Source organism: Xiphophorus couchianus, chromosome 7 (genome assembly GCF_001444195.1).
Source record: "Xiphophorus couchianus chromosome 7, X_couchianus-1.0, whole genome shotgun sequence".
Classification (NCBI taxonomy): domain Eukaryota; kingdom Metazoa; phylum Chordata; class Actinopteri; order Cyprinodontiformes; family Poeciliidae; genus Xiphophorus; species Xiphophorus couchianus.
Window position 1 is genome coordinate 15,774,692 of NC_040234.1, and position 26,482 is coordinate 15,801,173.

The 26,482-nt window shown below is 37.3% G+C and overlaps 1 protein-coding gene across 4 annotated transcripts; it reads left to right on the forward strand.

The window, feature by feature from the left end:
• The first annotated feature begins 4,235 nt into the window (after nt 1-4,235).
• itga6a (integrin, alpha 6a) lies at nt 4,236-25,804 on the forward strand. 4 transcript variants are annotated; one of them, XM_028023041.1, is made up of 26 exons: nt 4,237-4,512; nt 13,417-13,541; nt 13,641-13,720; nt 13,806-14,055; nt 14,368-14,502; nt 15,054-15,261; nt 15,906-16,099; nt 16,985-17,079; nt 17,763-17,890; nt 17,969-18,055; nt 18,139-18,194; nt 18,273-18,442; nt 18,627-18,770; nt 19,644-19,762; nt 20,027-20,177; nt 21,145-21,231; nt 21,321-21,406; nt 22,284-22,358; nt 22,439-22,541; nt 22,630-22,806; nt 22,921-23,016; nt 23,092-23,199; nt 23,308-23,406; nt 23,502-23,624; nt 24,500-24,648; nt 25,063-25,199. In XM_028023041.1, the coding sequence occupies exons 1-25, from the start codon at nt 4,319-4,321 to the stop codon at nt 24,605-24,607; spliced, it is 3,198 nt and encodes a 1,065-aa protein (XP_027878842.1). In that variant the 5' UTR covers nt 4,237-4,318; the 3' UTR covers nt 24,608-24,648; nt 25,063-25,199. The 4 variants fall into 4 exon arrangements, with proteins under 4 accessions (XP_027878838.1, XP_027878842.1, XP_027878840.1 ...); XM_028023039.1 differs by having other exon boundaries at nt 24,500-24,630; nt 25,063-25,177; XM_028023037.1 differs by lacking the exon at nt 24,500-24,648 and having other exon boundaries at nt 4,236-4,512; nt 25,063-25,804.
• The last annotated feature ends 678 nt before the right edge of the window (nt 25,805-26,482 follow it).

Here is a 26,482-nt window from a genome sequence, read left to right on the forward strand (position 1 = left end):
ACACACTCTCTCATACTGCTACAAGCAGAGGCCTTTCGAACTTCAACAATATCCACATTGTGTGTTCTGCTGTGTGATCTTGGCCCATTCTAGTTCAGGCTTCACGCCCCCATCCAACACCAGCAGAACCACCGGAATGACTGGGCATGAAATATGAAGGAGCAGCTCTGAAATCCTGGCAGGTTTTGAAAGATGACAGATAATGTCCCGTATCACACCAGATCACGATGGGAAAACTTCCAACATCTCAAATGCAATTTTCTTAAGAAACAGGAAGCATATGGTTGTTTGTGAAAGTATGATTTAAATATTTAGGATTTCAATCTCTAGGTTTTTTTTTAAATACTTCCAAATGATTAAATCCTAAACAATAAAAAAGTCAACATTTGATTTAAATCCAGTGACAAGCTCAGAAGAAGACCCAATCCTTTATTTGAAGCCAAGAATCTCTGAGCTGACTGGCACGTTAGACCCAAACGCTCTCAGGCAGTAATTATTTATTAACGAGCATCAGCAGGTGTTCTTAATAACGGAAACATAAATATTGGATTTAGAGTCTTGTTGAGATAAACCTAAGATTACAAATAGATATGCCCTTTGACCAAAGAGCATTTGTTTTAAAAGCTCAGGTGTTTTATTTGCAGTAAATCTTGTTGCTATGAGTGTGTAAACGCTAGAGGAACAGTTTACTGGCCCTGCAGCCGATCGTCTCCTGGTTTGTCTAAAATTAGGTGGTTTATTTGTCCAGCTGACGTAAACACCTACTGTTCACAACAGCAGAATAATCTTTCAATGCTGCCTCCACAGGTTACAGTATAATGCCTCACCAAGCATTAAAGGGCTGTGATTTTTTTTCCTTCTGTTTTGACTTTTTTGTCAAACTTGAATATTTCAGATGATCAAAGTAACTTTAATATCAGGCAAAGATATTCAGAGTAAATAGAAAAAAATAGTTAAAAAATTATTACTTGATTTATTAAATACCACTCAAAACCAGATCAGAAAAAAAGCAATGACATCTGTCAGGCAATAAAGTGTTACAAAGCCATTTCTGAAGCATTGAGACTCTAGTGAATCACAACAAGAGCTGTAAACCACAAATGGGGAAAACACAAAATAGTGGTGAACCTTCTCAAAAAAATACTCCAAAAGAACATTGAGGGCCCATTCAGGAAGTCACAAAAGATCCAGTTTAAAGTACTGTGTACCTCACTTGAACGATATGTAGAGACAGTTAATGGTTCACCATTAAGAAAGCAACTGGGCAATAATTGGAGAGTTCCCAAGCCGAGCATGTTGGTTGAGGATTCCTTCACTGCTTCAGGACCTGTAAGATTTGTTGTAACGGCAACAGAACCTCAGATTCTGATTCCTACTGGAAAATCCTGAAGGATTTAAATGGCCAGCAAACAGTTTATTACCTGAAGTTGAAGTGCTCTTGCGTTATTCAGCAGGACAATTATCCAAAATATGCCAGAAAGTCTTCCTCTGAATGGCTCAACAAAACGTAATAAATGTTTATGAGTCGTCTCGTCAAAGTTCAGATTCAGTTCTGACTGAGATACTGACTTTAAACAGGCTTTTTTTTTGCAGCTGAATTAGAACATTTTTGCAATGAAGAGGAGTGGCCTAGATTCTGTCAGCGTGATGTAAAAAACGAATTTCCATTTGATTGCAGTTAGTTGGCAGTCAAGGTGCTGCTGTTAGTTTTAGGGGTCGTTACTTTTTCTTACAAGTTGGTTTAGAAAGTTTGTTTTCCTCAAGAGATAAAAAAAATAATTTGAAAAATTTTGTTGTTGACTTTTATCTTTGTCTGATGTTAGAACAGAAACATTGTAGAACTACTAAAATATTTTCAGGCAAGGTCTCAATATATTTATCTGGAATCTTCTATAATCATCAAAAATGTTTGATTGCCTATGTCTGACTACATGATGACATCGTGTTGGAATGAATAGGATCAATATAAACAGATTTTGGACCCAACAGGACCTGACAAAATGGACATGAATTAAACCTGCTAGGTTTATTCTTCAAATAAACTCTGAAAGAATCACAAGGACACAAAAACTTGTCTTTTTCAAAAGAGGAGACGTGTGTTAGACTTGGCTGCGTCAGACGAACTAACTCCAGCAGGCCAACTCCAATGGGGGCTTGCAGCCCTTCAATATTATGGATTGTATGGATTGTAGATTATGCACAACTAGTTCAACCACTGCAAGATCTAATCTATACTATTCCTATGGCGATGTCAGATAAGTTAACCTAGAACCCAGAAGCTGAAGGCAGACTAGTACAATTAAAAACTGCCTTAATATCTTCCACTGTTCTGTCACTCCCTGCTTACAGTAAACCTTTTGTTCAAAGGTTTACAGTGGACATCAGTAAATAAATGGTAAAAAGTATCAATTCCCTCAATTCCCTATCAGAACCTGTTTGTCTTGTTACGGTCCTAAAAATGACTCTTATTGTGAATTAGCGTTGAGAATTATGATGTGCAGTTTCCTCTGTTGGGTAACACTGATCAAATCTAATTAAAACTGAGTAATTTATTGGAAACAAATTACAGCTGGTTAAGAAATTATAACAAATAGAACTGGGATTAGTACATGTAGTAAAGCTTTGGGCCACACAGACCCAAAAGGTCTATATAATTTCAGATATATCCTTACTTATTGCTTATCCTTACATATAAGGACATATCTTTACATATCCTTTTGCTTATTGAATAATAGTATTATTAAAATATATTGTTATAATTACCTCACTATCATAAACTGTGGTTTTGAAACATGAAGTTGAACTGAGATTGGAAACAGCAACAGTGATACAGATACAGGGCAGACAGAGTCATGCTGTGACCTTTAAAACCTTCAGAGGCTGCAAGTCATGAGGTTCATCTTTGCTCAGAGCACAGATTAAAAATAATGGCAGGTTCTGTTTCAAAGTTACCCCGGTTACTGGTTAATTGTATTAAAAGGAACAGAACTGAGTTAATACAAGTAGAAGGAAGTAGATTTCCTATCATTAAAAAGGACAATAGCAACGCATCCCCAACCAGGTCTTCATTTCTTATCAATTTTGATTTAATTGTTTTAGTTTCAGCTTCATTTAATGACGATTAAAAACAAAATCAATCAAAGCTCATTGCTTAATTCGTAGGGTACAAAATGGTCGAAGTTTAAGAAGTTATTATAACTACTAAGTTTTAATGGCAACTCTTTGTAAAAAAGAAAAAAAAATCAAAGAACCAGATAAGAACAGTATTGGAGGTGAAGGAGAAACTAGTTGCTTCATTAGTTAATGTTTGAGTCAGAAAATATTTGTTTGCCATGAATTGACTGAGCCACTGTAAGCAGTCATTTCTCTTGTTTAGTGGTAACTGGTGCATCTTTTACACTGTTTAGTTTATGGAAAGTGAACATCCATCTTATACATCCCTTGGTGTATTTTTAGCTCCTGTTTTTAAGAACTGCTTTGCAGAATGAGTCAGCAGCTGACGGAGGGAGGATTGGGTGGGACTGGATGAACACATTTTTTGAATCTCATTCAGGAAAATGCAGTCATAGCTCAAGTCATGAGCCTCTTTTTCTTGACTACAACTTCAAAGTATTTCTTTAAAAGCACAGATGAGATAAAGTGCCTAAATGACTTTATCTCATTTAGGCAGAATGGAGAATTTGGATTCCTGAGCTACATGTATGAAAAGGATTATTTATTTAACATTGGTTACCTGGTGGTTGTCGTCATGTTTAGGGTGTGGTATTCAACTCTAGAGCCAGACACTGCACAGAAAGTTTAGCTAATTGAATTGAACAATAGTGATGTTTTTCTACAAATAACTAAATGCTAATGAATGAATCAATATTCATTTTTATAAATTTTATTGCTTTTCTTTTCTTTTTGATCAGAATTTAACAATCCAATAACCAAAAATATGCATATGATCCTTATTTTGTTGAAAGATTAAAAAAAATAATTGTATAGTTCTGTTTTTCAATAGCACTCAAAACATTTAAAGTACTGCCCGTAAAATAATAATAAAATAATTTAGCTCATTACAGGCCCACGTCACTTTGTCATTAATTTGAGTAACTTTTAGAATAAGGTTACTTTTATATGTTTAGTTGTCTTATATTGTGGTTTCTCAGTTACGGGGCTGTTATTGACTCGGGGTCCGTTTAGACGGCCGAAAGGGGCGCTGTGGAGCAACCAGTTAAACAGCCGGCTGCTGTCCTCATTAACAAAGTGAGTAAGGGTGGAAGAGCAGCGGGACCCCCGGGCTCTTACCTCCTGGACTAGTGTGGACGTCGCTGCCATGGTGCTGCTGCAGCAGAGAGGACACTTTGCTGTCCAGGCTGCGCTTTTCCTTCTCTGTCATCTGCTGGAGCCGAGCGGACTGCGCGCTTTCAACCTGGACACCCGTCATGTCATCAGGAAAGGCGGGGAGCCGGGGTCTCTCTTCGGCTTCTCCCTCGCCTTGCACCAGCAAGTCAACCCGAATAAAGTCCTGTAAGTGTTCACTCTGCTTTTATTTAATTACCCATTGAATAGCGCAGTTCTGGAGAGAGACCACCGGAGGGAATAAGAGAATTTAAAGGTATATAAAATCACTTTAAATTAAACAGAAAATTTAAATAAACTTTGCAGTTGGTTTATATTTACAAATGTTAAAACGCGAGAGATCCTCTGCAGCAGGAGATAATAAAAACCTTTTAAGTGTTTTTGGTCTAATCCTCTTTCCTTCCTGAAGTTAAACCCTCATCAAAGGTTTTGTCGATTATGGGCTGTTTCGTTTGAAGGATTTCTACATCCATCCAACATTTATACTTTTAGACTGAGCTGCAACACATTCATTGAAGCTACAGGAAAAGGCCCCCAACCTCTCAGAGCTTCTTGGTACTTTTGTTTCTAAAGTTAGAATGATGCGTGAAACGTGAAATGGAAAGAGAAGAAAGAACAAAAAAAGTGGTTTTACAGTGGATCTAACTATCATGCAAATGTGTTTGTGAAAGGTTCAGATCAGGGAGCACAGCCAGAGGTGGAACATCTGCTTCTCTTCAGTTTTACACCTACTTTGCAGATTTTTTTTTATTGCGTGTCTTCACCTCAGAGTTTGAATCAAACAAAACAGTTTACTACCAAATTGCTCCCTGGCAAGTAAATCTGACAGCTACACTAGTAAACCTTTTTCAGTATTTTGCAGCACTTTAACATCCTGATTTTCTATTAACTGATTGTAGGGATAACGAAAAGGTTCACTTCAAAATGATACAATTTTGGCAAATCTCAGGTGTTAGAGGAGAGGAAACCTCACTTATTGGCGGCATAATCTTGTTGGCTGATCTGAAGTGATCTAGAGCTGTGCAAGTGATGTTATGTTTGTCAGGCAAACAGAGTCCAGAAACATGACACTGGCTTGATAGTTTGTTTTCTGCAGGTAGGAGCAGAGAGCAGGACTGTCTCTTCACAGACTCCTTCAGCAGAAAGCTGTGGCAGCTTTCTGCTAAAATGCATCTATGGATTGATTCCATGCATAAGCCAGATGTGTCCAAGTGTGTCCTATTTTACAAAAATAGCAAATAATAAAGAACTTTAATGTTCCACTCTGTGTCTTGTCAGTCCACAGAATATTTTCTTTAAAGTCTTGAGAGTCATTAAGGTGTTTTTTTTGTGGCAATGCAAGACTCACTCTCTCTTTGGAACTTTTCCATGTATGCCATTTTTGTCCAGTCTCTTTATTACTCATGAACTCTGACCTTAACTGAGTCAAGTGGGATCTGAAATAGTTTAGATGATTTTACAGGTTCATTGTGACTGAGTCGCACTCCCTGCCTGGAAGGTTTTCTCTCTGTGGTTCAGTGGAGTCTTAAAGCGTTAGGAATGTCTTGGTAACCTTTGAAGAATGACAGCTTGTCATTTTTCTTCAATTTCTCTTGAGATTTTTCAGCCTACATCATGTTGTCAGACAGGTTCTATTTAAGCCATTTTTAAAAAATCTGCAGGTCTAGCAGGAATCATGCCTGAGTGTGGCTCATGAAACTGAACTTTTGCTTTTCAAAATAAAGTGATAATTAGGAAATCCACTAAAGTCTCAGTGCTAAGGTTTGGTATCTTCTTGGAATATAATGGGACAAACATTTATTATAATTATTGAGTAATATGAGCTTGATTATCAGCATAATGTGAAAAAACATCCTGCCAAGCAATAGACTTCAATATGAATAACGTGAAGTGTAATACATCTTTGTAACACATGGGATATATTTTAAATAATTAAAGACTTTCTTTGATGAAAAACACTGCAAGCACAGCATAGTAAATGTGAAAACAAGAAGCTGTTATTGTTTTGACAGAAATGTTCTTTGACTAAATTGACTGCTGACAACTCACTTAAAAACACACATACACACTCTAGAGCACGTTTATCTGTTAGCATTATGGACCCGAGAGCTAAGGAAATGTAGTGGTGCTCCTGGATTGGCTGTTTTGCAAACACCATCCAATAGCATGTCAAGTAACACTGCCTTAAAGCCAAAGTCAGGGTTCAAAGGTGCCTGTTGCAAATAGCTGGTTATGTGGAAGTCCTTTACCTGACTGAATGCAGCCTGACATTGGAAGATTAGAAAATAAAGGGAGAAGTTGCTTTTCTTCCTTTACACATACCAAATATTAATTGACAGTTTTGGACTATGCTATTCATTTTAACATCTGGAGATTTTACATTATCCCTCTAGCTATAAAACTGTAGAAAACAGCTGTCTGCTCAAATGAGACTAAGACAAATAACCAGAGACAGATAAACATAGCTTAGTCAGAATATAGAGAAGTCAGTGGTTATTTTCTGCTCAAATTATTGTTAAATATTACATCACTGTAACATTTATGCATGTTACTTTTACATAGCAAATGGGGCATTTTCAGAAATTTCTGTTTAGAAGTGTATATGAATTCCTCAACATCTCAGCATAAAACAACAATGTTTGTTGTCCCTTTTCTTGCTTCTTATCTCAAATTAAAAATGTCAGAGTTTTATGTTTGGAAATGCCCTTCTTGAGCTGTTTAGTCATTTAGTCTTACAGTCTTTCTCAAAGAGGAGAACTTTATTACCTCCACTGGAGTCTCTTTTTAGTATCAGTCACATTTTTAACCTGTTGTCCATTAACAGGTAAAAAGTATGACAAACGTGACTTTCCTAAGAAATCAGTGTCACAACTTAGTCAGCGATGTCTGACCACTGGCCTTTGTTGAGATTCCATGGCAACCAGCCGCATCCTCACCTTGGTCATTTGATAATAGACAACTTGTAAAAGGAGATACAAGTTGTCTATTATTTTCCACATTGTTGAAGCTCATCTTAATCATTTAGTAAAAATAAAAAATACCCTGCATTGAATGTTGCCTAAAATAAATGTTTCCCTCCATACTTGTGCAGAGTTATTCTAGAGCTCGAAACATTTAGGCCTCCAATCAAAACATTTAGCTATTCCAATTTTAAGCTGTTTTGTCTTGTAGTTGTTTTCTAAATTTCATCACTGGTATCAAATTTAAAATGTCATAGCTTATTGGAAAACAGAAACTCTTCTCCAATGTTTATTCATTGAAAACATTTAGGAAGAACTTTCAGCTCAGTTTAGATGATTTACTTCGGAGACAATTTATCAAAATAGCTGTCAGAAAAACAGTGAAGTTGTTCTGATACCGAGATCATCTGGTATTTGACACTTTATTGATCCTTCTTATGTAGGACTTAATCTTTATCTTATGTGTGTATCTTTTTGTGTATTCATTGATATTTTTGTATTTACAGTTCATTTCTAGCTTAGCTTGTAAAGTGTTTATTTTTACATGGCACCATTTTTTCATTCTGTTGTGTTATCTCTGTTATTCTTATTTTGTACTGAAAACTACCTGCTGTGTCAGCCTAACTTTCCCACTCACGGGATTAAAAAAGGATTATCTCATCTTTTCTAAATTTTCACCTGATCCATGGGCTAATAAGCCAAAAACATACAGAAGCTCAGCGGAGCGCACAGACGAGGGTAATGACTAACTCTGCTGTAAAACTTTAAGAAACACTAACTTTATGAAAACCACAACACAGCAAAGTACCACGCTCGCCCCATCTGTCTTCTCTGAGCTTGTGTGAACCAAATGTTTGATAATGATTGCTGGCAGCTGCAAATTTCTGCCAGTTTTCACTTCTAGCCTTGATGGGATTATTCTAATCCTTTATGTGAGGCGAAGAAGGAGACTTTACACAATCCTGCATGCACGCTTTTTTTCCCTGTGAGAAGGAGACGTGAACATGTGGGTAGTGTTCCTCTTATCTGATAGGGAGCCTGTTTAGCTGTTGTACAAAACTCTTAGACACTAAATCTGATGAGGTTTTTAGTAGTTTAAATAAAAATCTCTCACGTTTTTTAGATAATGTTAGGCTGAGTGAAAGAGGATTCCTGATTTACCACAGGAGAAGCAGTCAGATACCTCCTGGATGAATAAGATGTTGAGTAAATGATCTGGATTCTCTCAGCGAAACCAGAGAAAAAGGCCATTAGACTGGACATGCATGACCATCTGTGGGCATGTAACCCGATAGATTAAAGGAATCGGTGAATCATCAACTGAGACATTCCAGTCAAACTTCCCTAGCGATAAGGAAGTTTGACTTAAAGCAGAGAATATAGAAACTTGTGGACTTTATTGCTCAATTGATGTGATGCTGAATATTTGCACCTTCTTCTGTGATGCGTGTCCAGCTGTTTGCAGGTCAGCAGCAGCCAGAGTATTTTGTGTAAAGTGAATCAGTGAGAACAGCTGTGGAGGCTCCTCTAGCTAAAGAAGGTACAGCTGCGGGAGTCTTGGTGCGCCAAGACGTCCTGTGAGGTAACTTTGTGAGTCCATACTGACCTCTACCCGTTTTCATTTACTCTACAGTGAGAGACATAATGTTTTGATGAGGATCTTAGCTGAAAATGACTTCTAGATTTTAAAACCTGATCAATGTGATTGTTGCCGCATTTCTAATGCGTTAGGTCTAGGTTTATTTTCCTGAAAATATGATCAAAAACAGCTTTATCATAAGTGCATAATTTAAACATCTTATCATATCTTAATTTCATCCCGTTGAAAAGGTATGCTTCAAAATGACAGCCTGTAAACAATCATGAAGCTTCTTCTGGTCTCTTCTCCAACCCAACAAAACTGGGCCACAATATTTGACCCAATATTTGGTAAAAACGACCCAAGCTATGTCCCAACAGCAGAAATTAAAAACTTAAAAGGAAATGCCAAGGAGGTCTTTGTGTGCAGAATTGTAATACTGTTATGAAAATTGTGATGATGCTGTTGGTTAAGATGAACATGTACAATATACTGTATATTGTTTGTATCTACTATTATTTATTTTTGTTTGTCTTTGAAGAATGCGCTCATCATATGACCTTTTTTTTTTAAATTGTGCAGCAATCAGATTGTGATACTAGATTATGATATTATCTCTTTAATCAGGCTCTGATGCAGAAAGGTGCAAATATGAAATTGGAGCTGGCTGTAAAGTGTCCTGTGGTGTGTTTGGATGCCTCTGGTCCTTGTTGAGCTAACGAGGAGCCACAGCACTGCATCACAGATCAATAGATGGGTTTGAGAGGAAACAGCAAGGTTGCGGGGAGGAGAACAGGGTGGGCAGGGTTTCCTCTCCCACATTTGAAGAAATAAACTATTGTGAGTTTAAGAATGGTGAGTTTGGTAATGCACACATGACTCTGTAGCTTCTCATTTTTAGGTTATTTAATGTTTTTTTGTGAACTAATTAGATAAGAACAACAACCTGATCTCACTGCTGCTTAATCTTTCAGTCTGACAACCTCTATCTTAAAGCTCTTGAAGCTGTAAAGGTTTTATGACATTTATATAGATGTAGATTTGAACAGTGGATATGAGATTTTAGAAGAAAACTTATAAATATGAATAGATATTCACAACAAAAGTAATCTGTGGTCCAATACAATCCACATACAGTCAGGTTTGACTCCAATTACAAACAGCCCAACAGTCTGTTGTTTAATTTATTACATTGTCATATTTACAATGGTAGTAGAACAGATTGTATGAAATATCCGATGATTGAGAAAAACCACTCTCTTTAATCAATCATCTGCTTCAGTCGGATGCAGGCTGAGCGCTCTAAAGGGAGATGCAAACACAGAACCAGTGGGTTCTGTGTTTGAAAAGAAACACAGAACCCAGAATCTGGGTTCTGTGAAAACACCCAGAAAACACAGAATCTTCTATTGAAAAGAAAATAAATGGTAGTAATAATTAGAGGTAGAGGTGTTACTGCCTCATGCACTGGAACTGTGAGCTGGTTCAGCAGGTGAGGAGCCTTTTAGATGGTCTAGAAATGACGGGTACTGAAGTTCTCTGACAGGAAAGAAATACTGAACTTTAAGTTCCTCAGTATAAGAAGAAGCCCTGTAATCAGGAGCTGGTGTACCTCTTATAGCTGATTGCTTCATGAACTTTGACAGGAAACACGAGCTAGACTGTGGTTTTACTTTGCACATTTTCACAACTTTGACAGCGTCAGTCAGAGAGTTGCTTGACAGTTGCCGTCTCATCATGTGAAAATTCATTCATATAGGTAGAACTTTACAAGTATGTTTCTTTTGGCCATAAATGTCTACTGAGAGACTCCTAAAACCTTCCAAAGTTCCGATCCAAAGTCCAGATGATGTATAACTCCTTGATGTCAAACACCTTTTGAAGAGAATGAATCCTAAATAACCATCTATTAAGCCCTTTGATAAATTCAAAATTGTGTTGATTATCATCTACCCCTCGACCAGTGGTATGAGTCAGCCATGAGACACAGTGTCCTCCTTGTTGGCGCTCTGTGGCAGCTTGAGTTCAGCCTGAGGTTGGACATAATAACTGCATTGTTGAGAAATCACCGAAATGCATTGTCTACTTCTGACCCACTTTGGGCTGAGCTTCAGCTGACAGATGGCCTCACATTTGGCTCTAAAACACTTTGACACACAGAGGAGTTCATGGTCTACTTAACAACTGCGGCTGCCAAATCATCACCCCTCCACCATCGTGTTAACAGATGAAATCCTGAGTTCAGTGGGTCTTTTTCTCATCGTACCATACAGAATTTTAGTAAGATTAAAATGATAACTCAGGTCAGTAAAGGTAAGACGATCAAACTTTTTGGTTTTTAAGCTTGATTTTGGGTTGAATAGAAGTTGTCTCTAAGGTTGTTGCTGATGTCTTTCCATCCTGGCATTGTGTTAACACAAACACCTGTAAGCTCCAGACCTGTCACATGATGAAAATCCAGATTTTGGGGGCATGTGGACACCTGCAAACTTAATCAATTCTCAACAATTACCTGGTGTTTACAGGCTGCGGTGTTGGTGTTTCTTTGTGCTAGAAGCTGCTGTTTACCAGCATGCACTGTAAAAACTCAAGATCTTACCAACAATTTTGGTCTAGTTTTTAGTGGAAATATCTTAGTGAACTTAAAATAAGACAAAGCTAGCTCATAAGTAGCTTTTCAGCAAGATATAGGAGCTTGAATAGAGTCAATAATCCTTTAATACTGATGAAAAATACTTGATGCAGATTATTTCACTTATAACATGGGAAAATGTTTTGTTATAAGTGAAATAATCGGCCAGTGGAATTAGAAACTAGACCAAAACTACTTGCTAAGATTTTGTGTTTTTGCAGTGTGGGGGAACAACTCATATGCTGATACTATTTGAATTGCACAACGTAAAGTTAAATCTTGCCATTATTCAGGTGATAACACTAGATGATGTTTTACATAATCAAAGGTGTTCAATTGGCAACCTTTGATTTGGCTGCTACTGTCTAAGATGCAGCTGAAGCAACAAAGATGTACTTACCGGTAGTTTTTTTTTTTTCTGTAACTGTACTATTTATGCAAATAAACAGGTTTTGATGTGTCGAAATTTATGGACAAAAATAGAATAAAAACTCTGGCATGTAATCAGTTTTTTGTGTTCCTCTCAAATGGACTTGAAACATTTATAGTTATTGTTGCTCGGGATATCAGGAAAATGTTTTCGTCTTAATTGTCCTTTTGCTAATTTAACTAGTATTTTTGGGAAGTTTGGGCTTTTGCTCTATATGTTTGTTCCTTTTTATTGTAATATTTGTGTATGAACAGTTCTATATTGGTTATGTCTTTGTGAATCTGTTTTTTCTTCTGATATGCTTTGAACAAATGGACTTGATAGTGAGACTGCTGAGAGGAAACTGTGCATCAGTGAGGTATGCAACAAAGGTCACTTCATAGAAATGAAAAGAGATGTTGTGGCTTAACAAAACAGGATGCCGCTGTTGTTTCATTTTTGACAGTCGCAGCTGTGGACAGGGCGACATAAAACCCAGACAAATGAGTGTGAGAGGTTAGTTTACTGATCATTTTCTCTTAATTTGGTAAACGGTACTAGGACGGACAAAAATAAATTAAAATTCTAATTATATTCTGTTGTCTGGGCTTGCTTGCTGTCATTGTTACTGTTGATATGAACAAAATATTCCATCTACAACAAAATGCTTCTGTGTAACCTTTTTGAAAAGTGTGTACAGTGTACGCGGTTCACCTTTCGCGATCTCGCTGCTTCACAGATTTGCATCGTGCATTGTGTTCTGCATTCTGATTGGCTAAACAGTCTCTCCGCTTCTTCTCTACCTGTGTGTCAATAACTTTGAGGGTAATATGTACACGTACGTAAAACAGCTTGCCAATTTCAAGAATCTTTTTGCCAGAAGAAAAAAAGAGCGACAACAACTAAAAAACTAAAACACACACCTGCACCGCGGGCTTTAGAAGAAAAAAACGCTGCAGAGCGGAGTCAGGATGCAGCGATTCAGTCAGAAGAGCAGTGAAATACACGCGAGTCACTATTTGTCCTACTGTATTTTGTATTTTTTTTCATAATCATTTTTCATTTTCTCCCGTTCTAATCCAATGACTCGGGTCGCGGTGCTGATCTCCGCAATTTGAAGCCTTCAGTTCGTATTGATTATTAAAATTATTATTTTACAGTACAGTAGTTATTTGTAAAAAAAAACAACCCAAAAAACGTTTATACAGGAGCTACTTTTTTTGTTAAACAAATGCTTGGGCTTGTAAAAGGGTTTTGTTCTTTGGTTTTAATGTATTATGGAGTATTTCATTGTATAATAATTGTAAAAAAAAATAAAGGTTTTCTACTTCACGGATTTCGCGTATCGGGTTCTTTTTGGAACGTAACCCCCGCGAAAAACGAGGGTCCACTGTATTTGATTGTGATCGAATCTCAAATGCAGCATTATGACGGTGGAAGCTAGCGTACAATCTTTAAAATAAAATGTTTTGTTGTGTTTTTGTTTTCTCAGGTTACTAATTGGTGCCCCGAGAGCCAAGGCTTTAAAAAACCAAAAATCCAATGTGACTGGGGGCCTTTTTAAGTGCGAAATCTCTGAGTCTGATAATTGTGAGCGCATTGAATTTGATAATGACGGTGAGAAACCAATCGACCTGCCTACATACCTACTATCCTACCTGCCTGTTTGAATAACACAAGTCTTGTTTCTTTCTCTTTGGTTGCCTCAACTGAAAGAGGATCCAAGGCAGGAGAGTAAGCAGGACCAGTGGATGGGTGTGTCTGTGCAGAGTCAGGGACCCGGGGGAAAGGTTGTGGTACGTCACAACACATTTTTGTACTATTGCTCACTGTGTCTTCTTATTGCTCTGCGTTGCTGAACTCTGGATGATCTCGTTTCAGACATGTGCGCATCGATATCAAAAGCATAGCAGAGTTTCCCAGTCTGTCCTCGGTCGCTGTTATGTCTTCAGTCAGAATTTGACCATCAACTACGATGATATGGATGGAGGTCAATGGAAATTTTGTGAAGGGAGACGAGGAGAAACCGACCATGCATGGTATGGAGTGTGTCAACAAGGTCTGGGGGTCACCTTCACCAAGGACTACCATTATGTGGTGTTTGGAGCCCCAGGAGCAAGAAACTGGAAAGGTCATTATCATTATATATTCCTTAGACCAGGGTTGTCCAAAGTCGGTCCTCGAGGGCCGGCATCCTGCATGTTTTAATTCTCTCCCTGGTTTAACGCACCTGGATCAAATGATGGCTCGTTAGAAGGCCTAAGAAGAACATTGACATGCTGAAAAGGTTGTTGGTACTACCAGGGAGAGAACTAAAACATGCAGAATGCCGGCCCTTCAGGACCGACTTTGGGCACCCCTGCCTTAGACTGTTTTTATCTTAACCATTTTTCTGCACCCAGTGTTGTTGCATCAAAGTTTTATTTTTTGAAATTATCTCCAGGGATGGTACGAGTGGAACAAAAAAACATCACGTTGATAGAAAGGGGTATATATAACGATGGACCGTATGAGTATGAAAACGACAACGACAACTTTAAACACCCCAACAACCCTGTGTCAGCCCACAGCTACCTTGGTGAGTTATTTACCTAAAAAACAGACTGTACATAATGTTTGTGTATCACTTGGGCTACTTTGTAATGACAGTTTCCGACTGTTTGCTGCAAAACTTGAGGTGTTAATATATATCATACCAAGGGTTTTACATAAGATGTGCAATAATGTGCTTCAAACAACTTACAAGATCACAAGCAGCAGCCAACGTGTGTGTATGTTGGTTCCTCTCAAATCAACACACAAACACACACACATTGATTGAGTAGATTTTACTCAATCTGGGTGGAGAGTAACATTTGGATTGACTAAAGCAACCTATATTGGGAAAACCTGCCTCCAAAATGCATAGATTTAGGACATCCTACACCAGCCTGCGTGTTTGTCTAACATGTTTGGGCATAGACTAGAAAGAGGAAGAGGTAGAAGAGAAACAACTGAGGTCTTTGTCAAACTGTGACCTGAAATTATGTCAGTTTCAATGAGATCAAACTAATGTGTAGTTGCCATCTTTTTTTCCATTCTCCTTATAAGTTAAATAGTTTTTGCTCCATATTGATGTTTCAACTAAAGGGTTCTCTCTGGACACCGGGCACCACATCATGAAGAGCCGTGACCTGACCGTGGTGGCTGGCGCACCGAGAGCCAATCACAAGGGACTTGTAGCCCTGCTGAAGAAAAAATTTATCGAGCAACTCGTAGTGGAGCAACTTCTGCATGGGCCGGGACTGGGATCCTCATTTGGATACGATGTGGCCGTGGTTGACCTGAATGGTGATGGGTAGGGAACGTTTTGTTGTTTTTTTTCAGTATAGCTTATACCAGTTACAATAGTTGAAATTAAGTTAAGTTTTGTTGGATTCATTTGTGGCCTTCAGCTACATCTTAGTTTGCAAATCAGCTACAAAGGATATATGATCATTGTATATGACAACTGGTAGATTCCCCAAACCAGAAATTTCTCAAAAATTGAAGAAGAGATGAACTGAAACTGAAATTAGTCAGGGAGGTTGTAAGGACAGCAGCACTAGAGGAGCTGCAGGAATTTCCAACAAGTGCTGGTGGTGCGCCTGTGTAGAGCCGGCAAGACAGAATTATTTTCTTCCAATTAAAACATCGAGGCCTAGATAAAATCCTCCAAAGTCTTCCATTGCTGAATGTGTTATGAATCCAAATGGGATCTTTTGGTTTAAAATTAAACATTTGTCACAGAAGGAACCTTGTTCCTACAGTGAACTACGGTGGAGGCACCGTCATGCTCTGGGGTTCCTTTTATTCACAAAGAACTGAAGTTATGAACAGGCCCAAGTTTTGGCCTAAAACCTTACATTACATTAGAATTACATCAGATGAGGAAAATTCTCCTGTAATCGTTGATGGTGCTGCAAGCTAACAGTGTCCCTATATTTTCTGTATATGATTTAGATGGCAAGACATTGTCGTGGGAGCCCCTTACTTCTACATGAAGGACACAGACATCGGTGGAGCCGTTTATGTTTATATCAACACAGCAGGACAGTGGGATAACGTAACTCCGATTCGCCTAAACGGGACCAAAGATTCAGTGTTCGGACTGGCAGTGGAAAACATCGGGGATGTTAATCAGGACTCATTTAATGGTAATTTATCTGCTTTGAAACATAAATCTTGTTTTCGGGCATTTCGCACTTGCTGACTGATTTTTAAAAGTTATCAAGAAGAGAGTAAAACCACAATTAATTAGGAAAATTTGTTGGCCTGACAATTGTCAGTCATGCACTTAAGAAATTTGTTTTTTATAGAAAAAAGACAGTGAAGGAAGCTACATTTAAAATTGTTGACTCTTTAGACAGGCTAATTGACAGCTAATGATAGGCGCCAGTTCCCCCACTACTATGGAAGGATGAATCTGACACTGCACAGCATCCTAAATGTGCAGCCCGACCCTTGAAACATGATGGTGGCAGCATCATACTGTGTGTATGCTTTTCTTTTGCAACAAGATGGCCATACTTGATTGGGTTTCTTAGGGCCAAATATAGGACACTCATAAAAAACTTAGCAAAACTTGAAAACTGGTCTTGTCGACTCTGTCCATTCAGTCAGAGACTGAAATGCTTTAAAAAGAAAAATGGAGGAATATTTTAATCTAGATGTGCGAAGCTGGCAGAGACATACCCCAATAGATTTGGACATAAAATTGCAGCAACAGGTGCTTCTGAAAAATATTGATTTAGGGGTGGGATACAATAATGCAGGACACTTTAATTTATACCATCATTGTTTTTTCCACTTTGAAATGCTATGCTTTAATGGGTTGGTCTATCGCATTAATCCCTGTTAAATACACAGAAGTTGTACTTAAAATGTAATAAGGCCCAGTTTAGAAGTGAAAGCTGGATCAGACAACTTTGGATCCTTACATGTTGGTAAGGAATAGGGACATGATTCTGTAAAGGAGTGAATAAACCTTTGCAGTCTCAGCAGCTTGAGTATATAAATAATCAGCAATTATACCTGTGTAGATATTGCAGTTGGAGCTCCACAGGACGATGAGGGGGCAGGAAGAGTCTACATTTATCATGGATCTGCACAAGGGATAAAAACAACTCCTGCACAGGTTGGTTCTAATAACATTTTGTTTTAGTATCATAATTTTGTATTGTGGATTATATGTGTACCTCTGTTGAAAGCTGAACAAGTTGGACTTTATCGCTCAAGTGACATGAATCTAACTTTTAGCTTGTTATTTTAAACTTAGACGAGTTTGGATTCATGTGTACAGATGCTCTCTATTTTGGACTGTGGCTGCCAATAATTTTTCAATTATAATAATTTCAATATAAATAATTTCAATTTCAGTGACATTATTTATACATACTGTATGTTGTTGGTCGCTGTGGTTTCTTAGTTCTCTGTTTTTCTCTCTCTTTCTGCAATTGTAAAGCAGACTAGGATGTTGTATTCTCTTTATTCTTCATTCTTTCTTAACTTTTTGTTCCACCTTCTGTCTTTTTCCTTATATCTATCCACTATATAGCAAGTGGAGCATTATAGCTTTTGCTGTAATGCTCCTCTTGTGAAAGTAAACATGTTGAGATGCTTCTTGACAATCAGACAACAACTCTGAATCCAGATATTCATTCTTTACTTCACCATAAGCACATTTTAATTATAACTATAAATTATATCTTTTACTCCCAGCAGTTAAACTAATGCAGATGCAACAAGTATTACTGCTCTATGGGTTCTGGTTAATTTTTCTTCTCATTATTCTCTAAAATCTCTTCTTCTTCATTTCAGATCCTTTCAGGCAAAGAGCACAGCCTTCGATATTTTGGATATTCTCTGGCAGGAAACATGGACCTGGATGGTAACTCTTATCCAGACCTGGCTGTAGGATCTCTGTCAGATGCAGCTTTGATTTACAGGTAAACATGGAGGAAGAGGAAAATAAATGAAGATTTTACTGTTGTCTTTAATTCTTTAATTTAACAACCTTCTTCCAGGGCGAGACCAATTGTTAACATCAGGAAAAACATTACGGTTTCTCCTGAGGAAATTGACCTCAGTGTTGGCTGTGATTCCAGTTTTTGGTGGGTCTTCAGATGTTCTTACACTCAAACAGACTCTGCAGACAGGATGATCTGTTTGTTAATTTTCCTTTTTTTACCATTAGCTTCACTGTGAAAGCATGTTTCAACTACACAGCGACATCCTACAACAAGAGGCTCAGTGAGTACAAAAAGAACTTTTCATGGTGCACAGATGTTTACTAGTTTTAATAACATCTGATTAAATTTGATCCTGCAGCAATCAGCTACTTCATAGAGGCAGATGGAGACCGCAGGAAACAAGGACTGAACTCCAGAGTGATTTTTCTGACTAAGACTCATCCTGAATCAGACGTCCAGTTTAATGGCACCTTGGAGCTCCAGAATCAAAACGCAGGACAGTGTGTCAGCATAAACGTCGGGCTTAAGGTAAATCACAATTGTCAGATTAAAATTAGCTTGAACCTGAAAGATATTATCAGTGAAAATATGTAGGTCTGAATCCAATCCCAATAGATCTTTGTCAGTTTGACTTTTTTTTATTACTGGCTATTGTGTTGAAACAGGAAAATATTCAACTTATTCAACTTTTAACTGTGTTGCATTTGCTCAGGACAACATTAAGGACAAGATGCGCAGCGTTGTCTTTGAAGTTTCTGCAGAAATTATCAAAGCAAAACTAAAAAAAATGGGAAATGGTCTACCTCAGATAATGCCAGTTTTAGACGCCACCCAGCCACGGCAAGCCGTCACAGAGGTAAAAAGTCACATATCAGTTTTAACAGTCTCTTGCAAAATTAATCACATCACTTCAGTTATTTATATTTTATCATTTTACATCCATCAAGTTCAGTTAATTGTATTGGGATTGTATGTGATAGACCAACACAAAGTGGTAACTTTTTGAAGTAAATAGAGTATTTAATGTGTAATTCAATCTCAGGTTCTCCAACGTCATACAGCGCTGATGTTGGAGAACGTAAAAACAAGAAAACTATTAGACATCCAGTGTAAAATCTGACTTTTATGGAAGAGCTGCAAGAAGAAAACCATTGTGCAAAGACAGAAGAATAATATGCAAAACATTTGGAGCTAAATTCAGACCAAACCTGAAAGAAAATCTGAGGCTGCAGAAGACTTAACACTGGGACAGCAGGACATTTACCTTAAACACACAACCATAGCTACAATAGGATGATTTCAAGGCTTATTATTGTGTTGGAATGACCTAGTTAAAGTCAAGACCCAAATCCAATTCTATATCTGATGATACTTGAAAACTGTTCATAAATGTTGCCTATTCAATCTGGTTCTTGCAGCTACGAGTGCACCAAAACTTGGTTCCAAAAATCATTACCTGAATTAACCAAATATGAATGCACTCCACACTTCTCAGATTTTTGTTGTCAAAATATTTACAAAACTATGTGTCACTGTTCTTCTACTTCACATGTTTGCTTTACTTCATGCTGGTCTAGTAAATTAAATGTCATTGAAATAAATTTAAGCTTGTGGTTGTTATGCGACTTGTAAAAATGTTGGAGTGTTATGAATACTTCTTCATATCAGCTTGTGGAAACTGATATTTTTATCTTGTTAATGACATCTTGTTTTTGGTTTATTGTTGCAGGTAAACTTTGTAAAGGAGGGATGTAAAAATAAAAGGATTTGTTATAGCAATTTAAAAATGGAGAACAGTCTGCACTACATACCAATCAGCAGGAATGAATTCACCCCGTTAAGCAAAAGGTTCAAATAAAAATTTTGTATTGTTAAAAAAAATTATAATGTAAAATCATTTCATGGTAATTGTTTGTAAATCCAATTAGAATTAAGACAAAGCTCTGAGCTTGAGTTTATTTACTGCAGTTAAAAAAATCCTTATTTTCATTTAGTTACTATAAATAAGTCTGCTTTGTCTACATTGGATAAGATTTTGAGCTTCCAAATGTAAATTTATGTTAGAAATTTTGTTTCCTCAAAGCTGATTCTTAGGTTTGTGTATCTCTGCAGCGCACATAATATACCAGAGTTTAAGCTGACTTACGAGAAGAAGGACTTGGCTGTGAAGGTGACTGTGACCAATAAAAATGGTGACGATGCCTACGAAGCAAAGCTTGTGGGGAAATTCCCAGAAATCCTGTCGTATTCTGGAGTTCGATCTGTAAGTACGAGTCCACAGTGAGAACTTTACAACACAGCAGCACAGGCATGACAAGCAGTAGGACGTTTTTGAATGTGAAAGGAAGATTTCCTTTTTGATGTTACTGTATGTGGTCATGTTCTCACATAATGTCATGAATTTTGAATAGGGGTAGGAGATGTGTAATCTAAATATGCACAGTAAATCAAATTTTAAACGCTACTTCCTGCTTTTTGTGTCAATGCCATAGAAAGACATGACAATAATGAACAATAATGCTCCAGCATCACTTTGGTACATTTTGACACTATTGGACACAGAATTTGATCACAAGATATGTTTAAAAATGTGGTAAATTTCACAGCCATCAAAGCCAGTGGATGTCGCTCATGTGTACCACTGATTGTCAATGCAACTGCAATACAAATATTATTGCATCATTGACGCAAAATTTTTATCAATTAAGCTCATTCCAAGTAATGCAGATTCTTTGTGTACACTGGTGAAGATTTACTCACCTCAGCATGTCGGTTGCTTAAAACTAAAAGTGAAACAAACAACCCTACCCATCTTTTTGATAAATTTGACTAACACTTGGGGGGGATTCTCGTAGAGCAAAGTTCTGCTGTCCCGATGCAGCAGAACACTGCTTGACCTAAAACATGATACACATTCTTCAAAGTCATGAGTTAACGTGATGTTCTACAAAATTCATTTAGCATGTTTAGACCTGTGTAATGCGGGTTCCTCTTATGCCAGCATGGATGGAAAATGTGTAAAACGAGTGGCTGCAGAAGCCTTATTTAAGCCTTTAAGACAAAGGGCAGATAGTATGCAGTGTGAAGCAGATGTAGTGCTTTAAGATCTTCAACTTTATAGTGAAACAGAACTATATCTATTTTGGGAATTTTAATTGAATAGAATTCGCGTGGTCAAAATCTTCTTGGATGTGAGTGCTGTTTAAAAATAACTTCTTTTTTCTTTTTAGTCAAACAAGCAGATCCTCTGTACTGCCAACCATAATGGATCTGAAGCAGAGTGTGAGCTGGGAAACCCATTTAAGAGCAACTCAAAGGTAAACATATGAACTTTTAAGAGTTGCTTGACAAGTTATAGCTACTTTAAGGTGAGATATGTTTTTTTTTTTGTTTTTTTTTACACAAGGTCATGTTTTACATCATTCTGAGCACTGCGCACAATGCTGTAAAACTCAATACCACTGAGTTTGAGATTGATCTGCACCTCCAAACGTAAGTGATCTGCTCATTTCAATAGATGAGCTTTACATATTGCAGTGATAAACTGTATCATGTTACCTGGAAACCATGATGTTATAGATGACTTTTCGTGCCACTTTAATATTCAGAAATGGAGTAAAAAGGTTGCTCTTCACCAGCAGTCACAAAAAAAAATCAAAAACGATAAACCTGGAAAGGGAAGACTGCATTTCATAGAACTGCACTTTAACAGCAGAAATGACGTTGTATGTTTGAGATATCAGATGGTATAAAACGGGGTTTTTAATTTTTCTGAAACAAAATATTATTGTGGATATAACTTTTTAAATATCAATGAATTTTTTTAAAAGATAAGCTTGAGTAGTTTGGCTACCTTTACTAAAATTCAAGTTTGTGGATATTACCTGAAGACCCATAACTAAAGTCTGAGATTTTCTAAAGGCTGTCAGCATTTCCAAATCGAATTGCGTCCCTGAGGTTGAAGCATAAAAAGGATCAAGTGAAGCAACTTCACTGCTCTCTGATCCTCCTTCCTATTATCTGATAAAAGTTTTGCTCTCTCTCAAAGTGAACCACAGACATTGTTTTGATTTGAAAATCAAGAAAAAAATGTGTTTCCTTTTGAATAGCTTCTTACATCTGTATTACTTTTTATTTATCTTTTAAATATCTCACTAACAATAAATAATAATAATAATAAGGATTCACTCAGTAGCAGCTTTCTTATTTAAGATATGGTATGTTCTAGTTTAAGTTTCTAGTTCTAGAAACTGATTTCTTTGTAAATTTCTATAGTTAACTATTTATGTTTGTTTTTAACTGTACTTGACCCCCAAAAATATTGTTACTTACAGCTGTCTTTTGATAAAATTGTATTCTTCTCATTTAGGACAAGTTCTCAAAATATTTCCTCTGTGAAAATAAAGAGCAAAGTGATAACTGAATTTCCTTTAACATTGAGTGGGTAGGTACATTGATTGATATGTATATATATATATTTTGTTTTATTTATATAAACTGAGTGTTTTTCTATTGCCCCATCAGTGAAGCCAAACCCAGTCAGGTTTCCTTTGGAGGTGTTGTGAGAGCAGAAACTGCAATGAAAACAGAAGAGGATGCTGGAAGTTTGATTAATTTTACATTTAGGGTGAGTTTAGTCCTAACTTATGTAAGAACATTAATTCTTGTTCTAAGAGTTCTATTCAGGAGCTGGGCCATCTGAATTTCTCCTCCAGATAAGTAACTTGTGGACGCCTTCGATCTCTCCTCCCCCCGTCACTCTACACATTCATTGGCCCAGAGACAATAAAGATGGGAAATGGCTTCTGTACTTGGTGAAGGTCACATCTCATGGACCTGAGAAAATCGCCTGCTCTCCTCAATCTGAAATTCACTCTCTCAAAGACATTTGGGTTTGTATTTCTAAGAATTTGGTGTTAAAACAACGTTATTTTCAGCTCAAATATTCCTGCAGATATTTACATTTTTGTTCTGTGTTGGTTTAACATGAATACATGTGATTTCAGAAGAGATCTCCTTCCCTGACAAAACAGGAAATTGTCAAAAAAGAAAGAAAACTTGGTGGCAAAATTGCTTTTCGTTCAAGCAGTACTAAAGTTTTGGTGAGTAGATGTAAACATGCTTTGTTTTAAACATGCAGATATGCAGTGCTTATAGGTTTATCTCCTTTTCTGCAGTCCTGTGAGAAGGAAAGCAAATGTGTGGTGCTAAAGTGCCCTCTGCAGGGGATTGATGGTACTGCAGTTGAGCTGAGATCTCGTTTGTGGAACTCCACCTTCATCGAGGTAACAAATTGTAATTTTTATCTCCTCTTTTTTCCCATGCAGAGTTGGTCAGTGTATTGATGGAGGCCCAGATTGATTATTAAAGCTCTTGTTTCTGTTTTTACACAGGAATATGCTTCCTTTCCAACCATAACTTTAGTTGTGAAGGCTTCACTTGTACTTGAGTCTCAGGCTCAGAACATTATCCTGAAATCTCCTGACTTTACTGTAAGCACTTCATCAGCTGAATGGAAATATTAACTTCAGCATTCTTGATATAAATCCCCTGGGGTCAGCATTTTTGTCTTAACATTGTGTTTTAGGTGAAGGTGCCCGTATCCCCAGACAGCGACGTGGCTCAGTTCGGAGTTCCTTGGTGGATCATTCTTATAGCGGTTCTGGCAGGAATCTTGATTTTGGCATTGATGGTGTTTCTGTTGTGGAAGGTGAGCGAAAAGCACAAATTAGATGCAAATAAGGCATTGACATCAACTAATTGTCTTTAATATTTGATCGATTTCACACATTATGTTGAATCATCAAAGCAGATGGGTTGTGTGTGGTGAGTAGCAGGATGTCATGTCTAATAAAGAGAGATTTAATTTATTGAAAACGGATGAAAAATGCATACGCTGATATTGGTTGGGTTCACTATTTTCTTCCTGTTCCTACATGGGAAACTTTAATGTCAAATATCAGCATTTAGCGGTAGCTAAACATCCTCTCTGTTTTGATGTAGTGTCACTTTTTAAAGTTCAGGCATGAAGCAACGCTGTACTTGTTTGTGACACAAAGTCCTGATAAAAAACACTGATGTTTTTCTTTCAAATGTGACAAAATATGAAAGCACAGAAGTGGAATCAATATGTTTTCAAGACAAAGCAACCAAACAGGGTATACCTGATAAATCTATGTGCTATAAATAAAGAGATGTATATTACTTATCAAGTGCTTCTGATGTTGTTGCTGAGGGAATTATAGTGCAAACTGTCAGGAAAAGCAGCATAAAACATGTTAAATTAGTTGGTACCTAATGAGCACCTTAGTTAGAATCGTACATGTTTGGTGACTTATAGGAACAACTCTCTCAACTAACTTTTCTCTAATAGTTTTGAGCTCCAACACTCATTTGCATAGTTGTAGTTTGACTAACATTTTCTCAATTAATATGTAATACAATACTTTTTTAAAAAAGAACCAAATATTCATATTAAAAACTGAAATCTGGAAGAAAAGAAATGTGAGTTTAGATTGAAAAAGTCATAAAACATTCAGTGGATGATGACACGCTTAACCTTTGCCCACCCTTGTCCCTCTTCAGTGCGGTTTCTTCAAGAGACCGACTAAAGAACAATACAGTGCTGCATATCACAAGGCAGAGATCCACGTTCAGCCCTCTGACAAAGACAAACTCTCTGATGAAGCCTGATTCTCTCTCCCTCTGATCAGGGGGTAAAGTTGGCATGAAGTGTGATTATTACCGCAGCTGCTAACGAGCTTCGCTTTCCCAGCCAAACCCGCTGACCTAATGCAGAAACTCTCAATCAGACACATATTGTACTGAGCAGAAGATGAGAGTCATTTGGAGGCTTTCGCTTAGAGGAACTTTCTATCTAACGTCAGCAGAAAAGAGACATCTTTTTCTTCTGTGTGAGAGTAACAGCTTGTGCTCAGTAATTAGGTCGTTTTTTGCAGAATGTGTGTCTGTTCTGCCAAGAAATGCTTCAGCGTATTTCCGTGTGCAGCGCTGTTCTCTGCAGACCGCTTTTCCTTGCCTTTTCTGTAAAGCAAAAGCCGCACAGCATGTTTAACCATCTTGCACTCCTCTCCTTTATTTATCACCTCTGAAGAACTTCTTGTTTAAATCTCGTCTCTTCCCACCAGTGCGGGTTCTTCAGACGCTCCAAACAAGACGACAGCATACCTCGCTACCACGCAGTGCGGATAAAAAAGGAAACTCCGGGCCACAGCGATGGAAAAATGAAACCTGGTGCTTTAGAAAAGAAGCAGTGGATGACGACGTGGATAAACGACGATTATTCATGAATGTTTATTTCTTTCTACAAACTGGTTGGATTAGAGCCACTAAACTTTAATGTTTCCTGGGTGTGTGAATAGAGTGCTTTTATTTTAAATTGGGGTTGAAAACAATGAATTTACACGCTGTAAAAAGGATTTTTTTTTAATGCTGTATATATTGAAATATTTCTGCACATTTTGTATTTATTTTTTTTATATGAAAATAGCCATACAACCGAAGCTGTTTGGTTTACTGCTGTTTCTGGAGCTGTACTGTCTTTTTTTTTTTTTTTAACTCAAATTATGAAAAGAAGGTACAACTAGCTCACTTTCTGTAACATGAATTTAAACCCCTACATTTCTACCTTCAGAACTTTATTACAAACCTTCCTTTTTGACTCATCTTAGGTACATCAGGTCAAAAAATGAAATGTTAAAAGCATAATTTATGTTCAGGTAGCAATCACTGGACTGTAGATCATCACTGAGGCGAATCGTTTTGAGGAATCCAAAGGGAAGATGTTAAAAAAGCAACAATTGTACTTTTTTTTCAGTAATGTGTGTTGTAAGTTGAAAGGATAAAAAAAATAAAAACACTTTAAGACAATTTTGTTTTGTGAAGATGTAGACACTTTACCATTTCTAATCTACACTTTATAAATTTTAGTTTTACTTCAATTTAATGTCTATCAAAACTTGGTGATGCACCTTTTTTTTAATCATGTTCTTTTACGAAAGTGAATGAATATAGGACAAAGCCGTTTTTAAAGAGAAATTTGTACATTTAGTACCGAAGTACAGTACATTCACATTGCTTTGATGTTTCAGGAAGTAGCAGAGAAAGCAGTCTGTCGAGTTCTTTCAAACTACTTGACTGTTCTGGTCTGAACCCGGCCTTTAAATCCACAGTGAGGCCAGAAGCCTGGTGTTAGCCAAACCATTTTCTTGTTGGACCATGTATTCATGTACAAGTTTCAACCATCTAGCTGTTAGAATGAAGAATTAGGATTAATTCTTTTGCATTAGTACTACTGATGTACATGCTCTATTGCATGTGTGCACTGTCCGTAAGCTAGGAAGCCTCACCTCAGCTCCAGAATGAGAGGTTTGTGATTCTGAGCAAACAGCTCCATTTATCTGATCACAAAACCCTTTTTTCCAGAAGGAACATTTCTCATCCATGTCAGTAGCAAATTTCAGCTGTTTGGAGCAAGGCCTATTTTTTGTTGTTGTCCCTCATTGTTAATGTTAAACTGTCTTCAATGTGGACCGTGATGCTGTTGTT

Bases quoted from the DNA above. Each gene is read 5' to 3' on its own strand.
- itga6a (XM_028023037.1), top strand. From the start codon at position 4,319: ATGGTGCTGCTGCAGCAGAGAGGACACTTTGCTGTCCAGGCTGCGCTT. The intron at 4,513-13,416 runs GTAAGTGTTCAC...TTGTTTTCTCAG, and splicing joins GTCAACCCGAATAAAGTCCT to GTTACTAATTGGTGCCCCGA. The intron at 20,178-21,144 runs GTAAGTACGAGT...TTTTCTTTTTAG, and splicing joins CGTATTCTGGAGTTCGATCT to TCAAACAAGCAGATCCTCTG.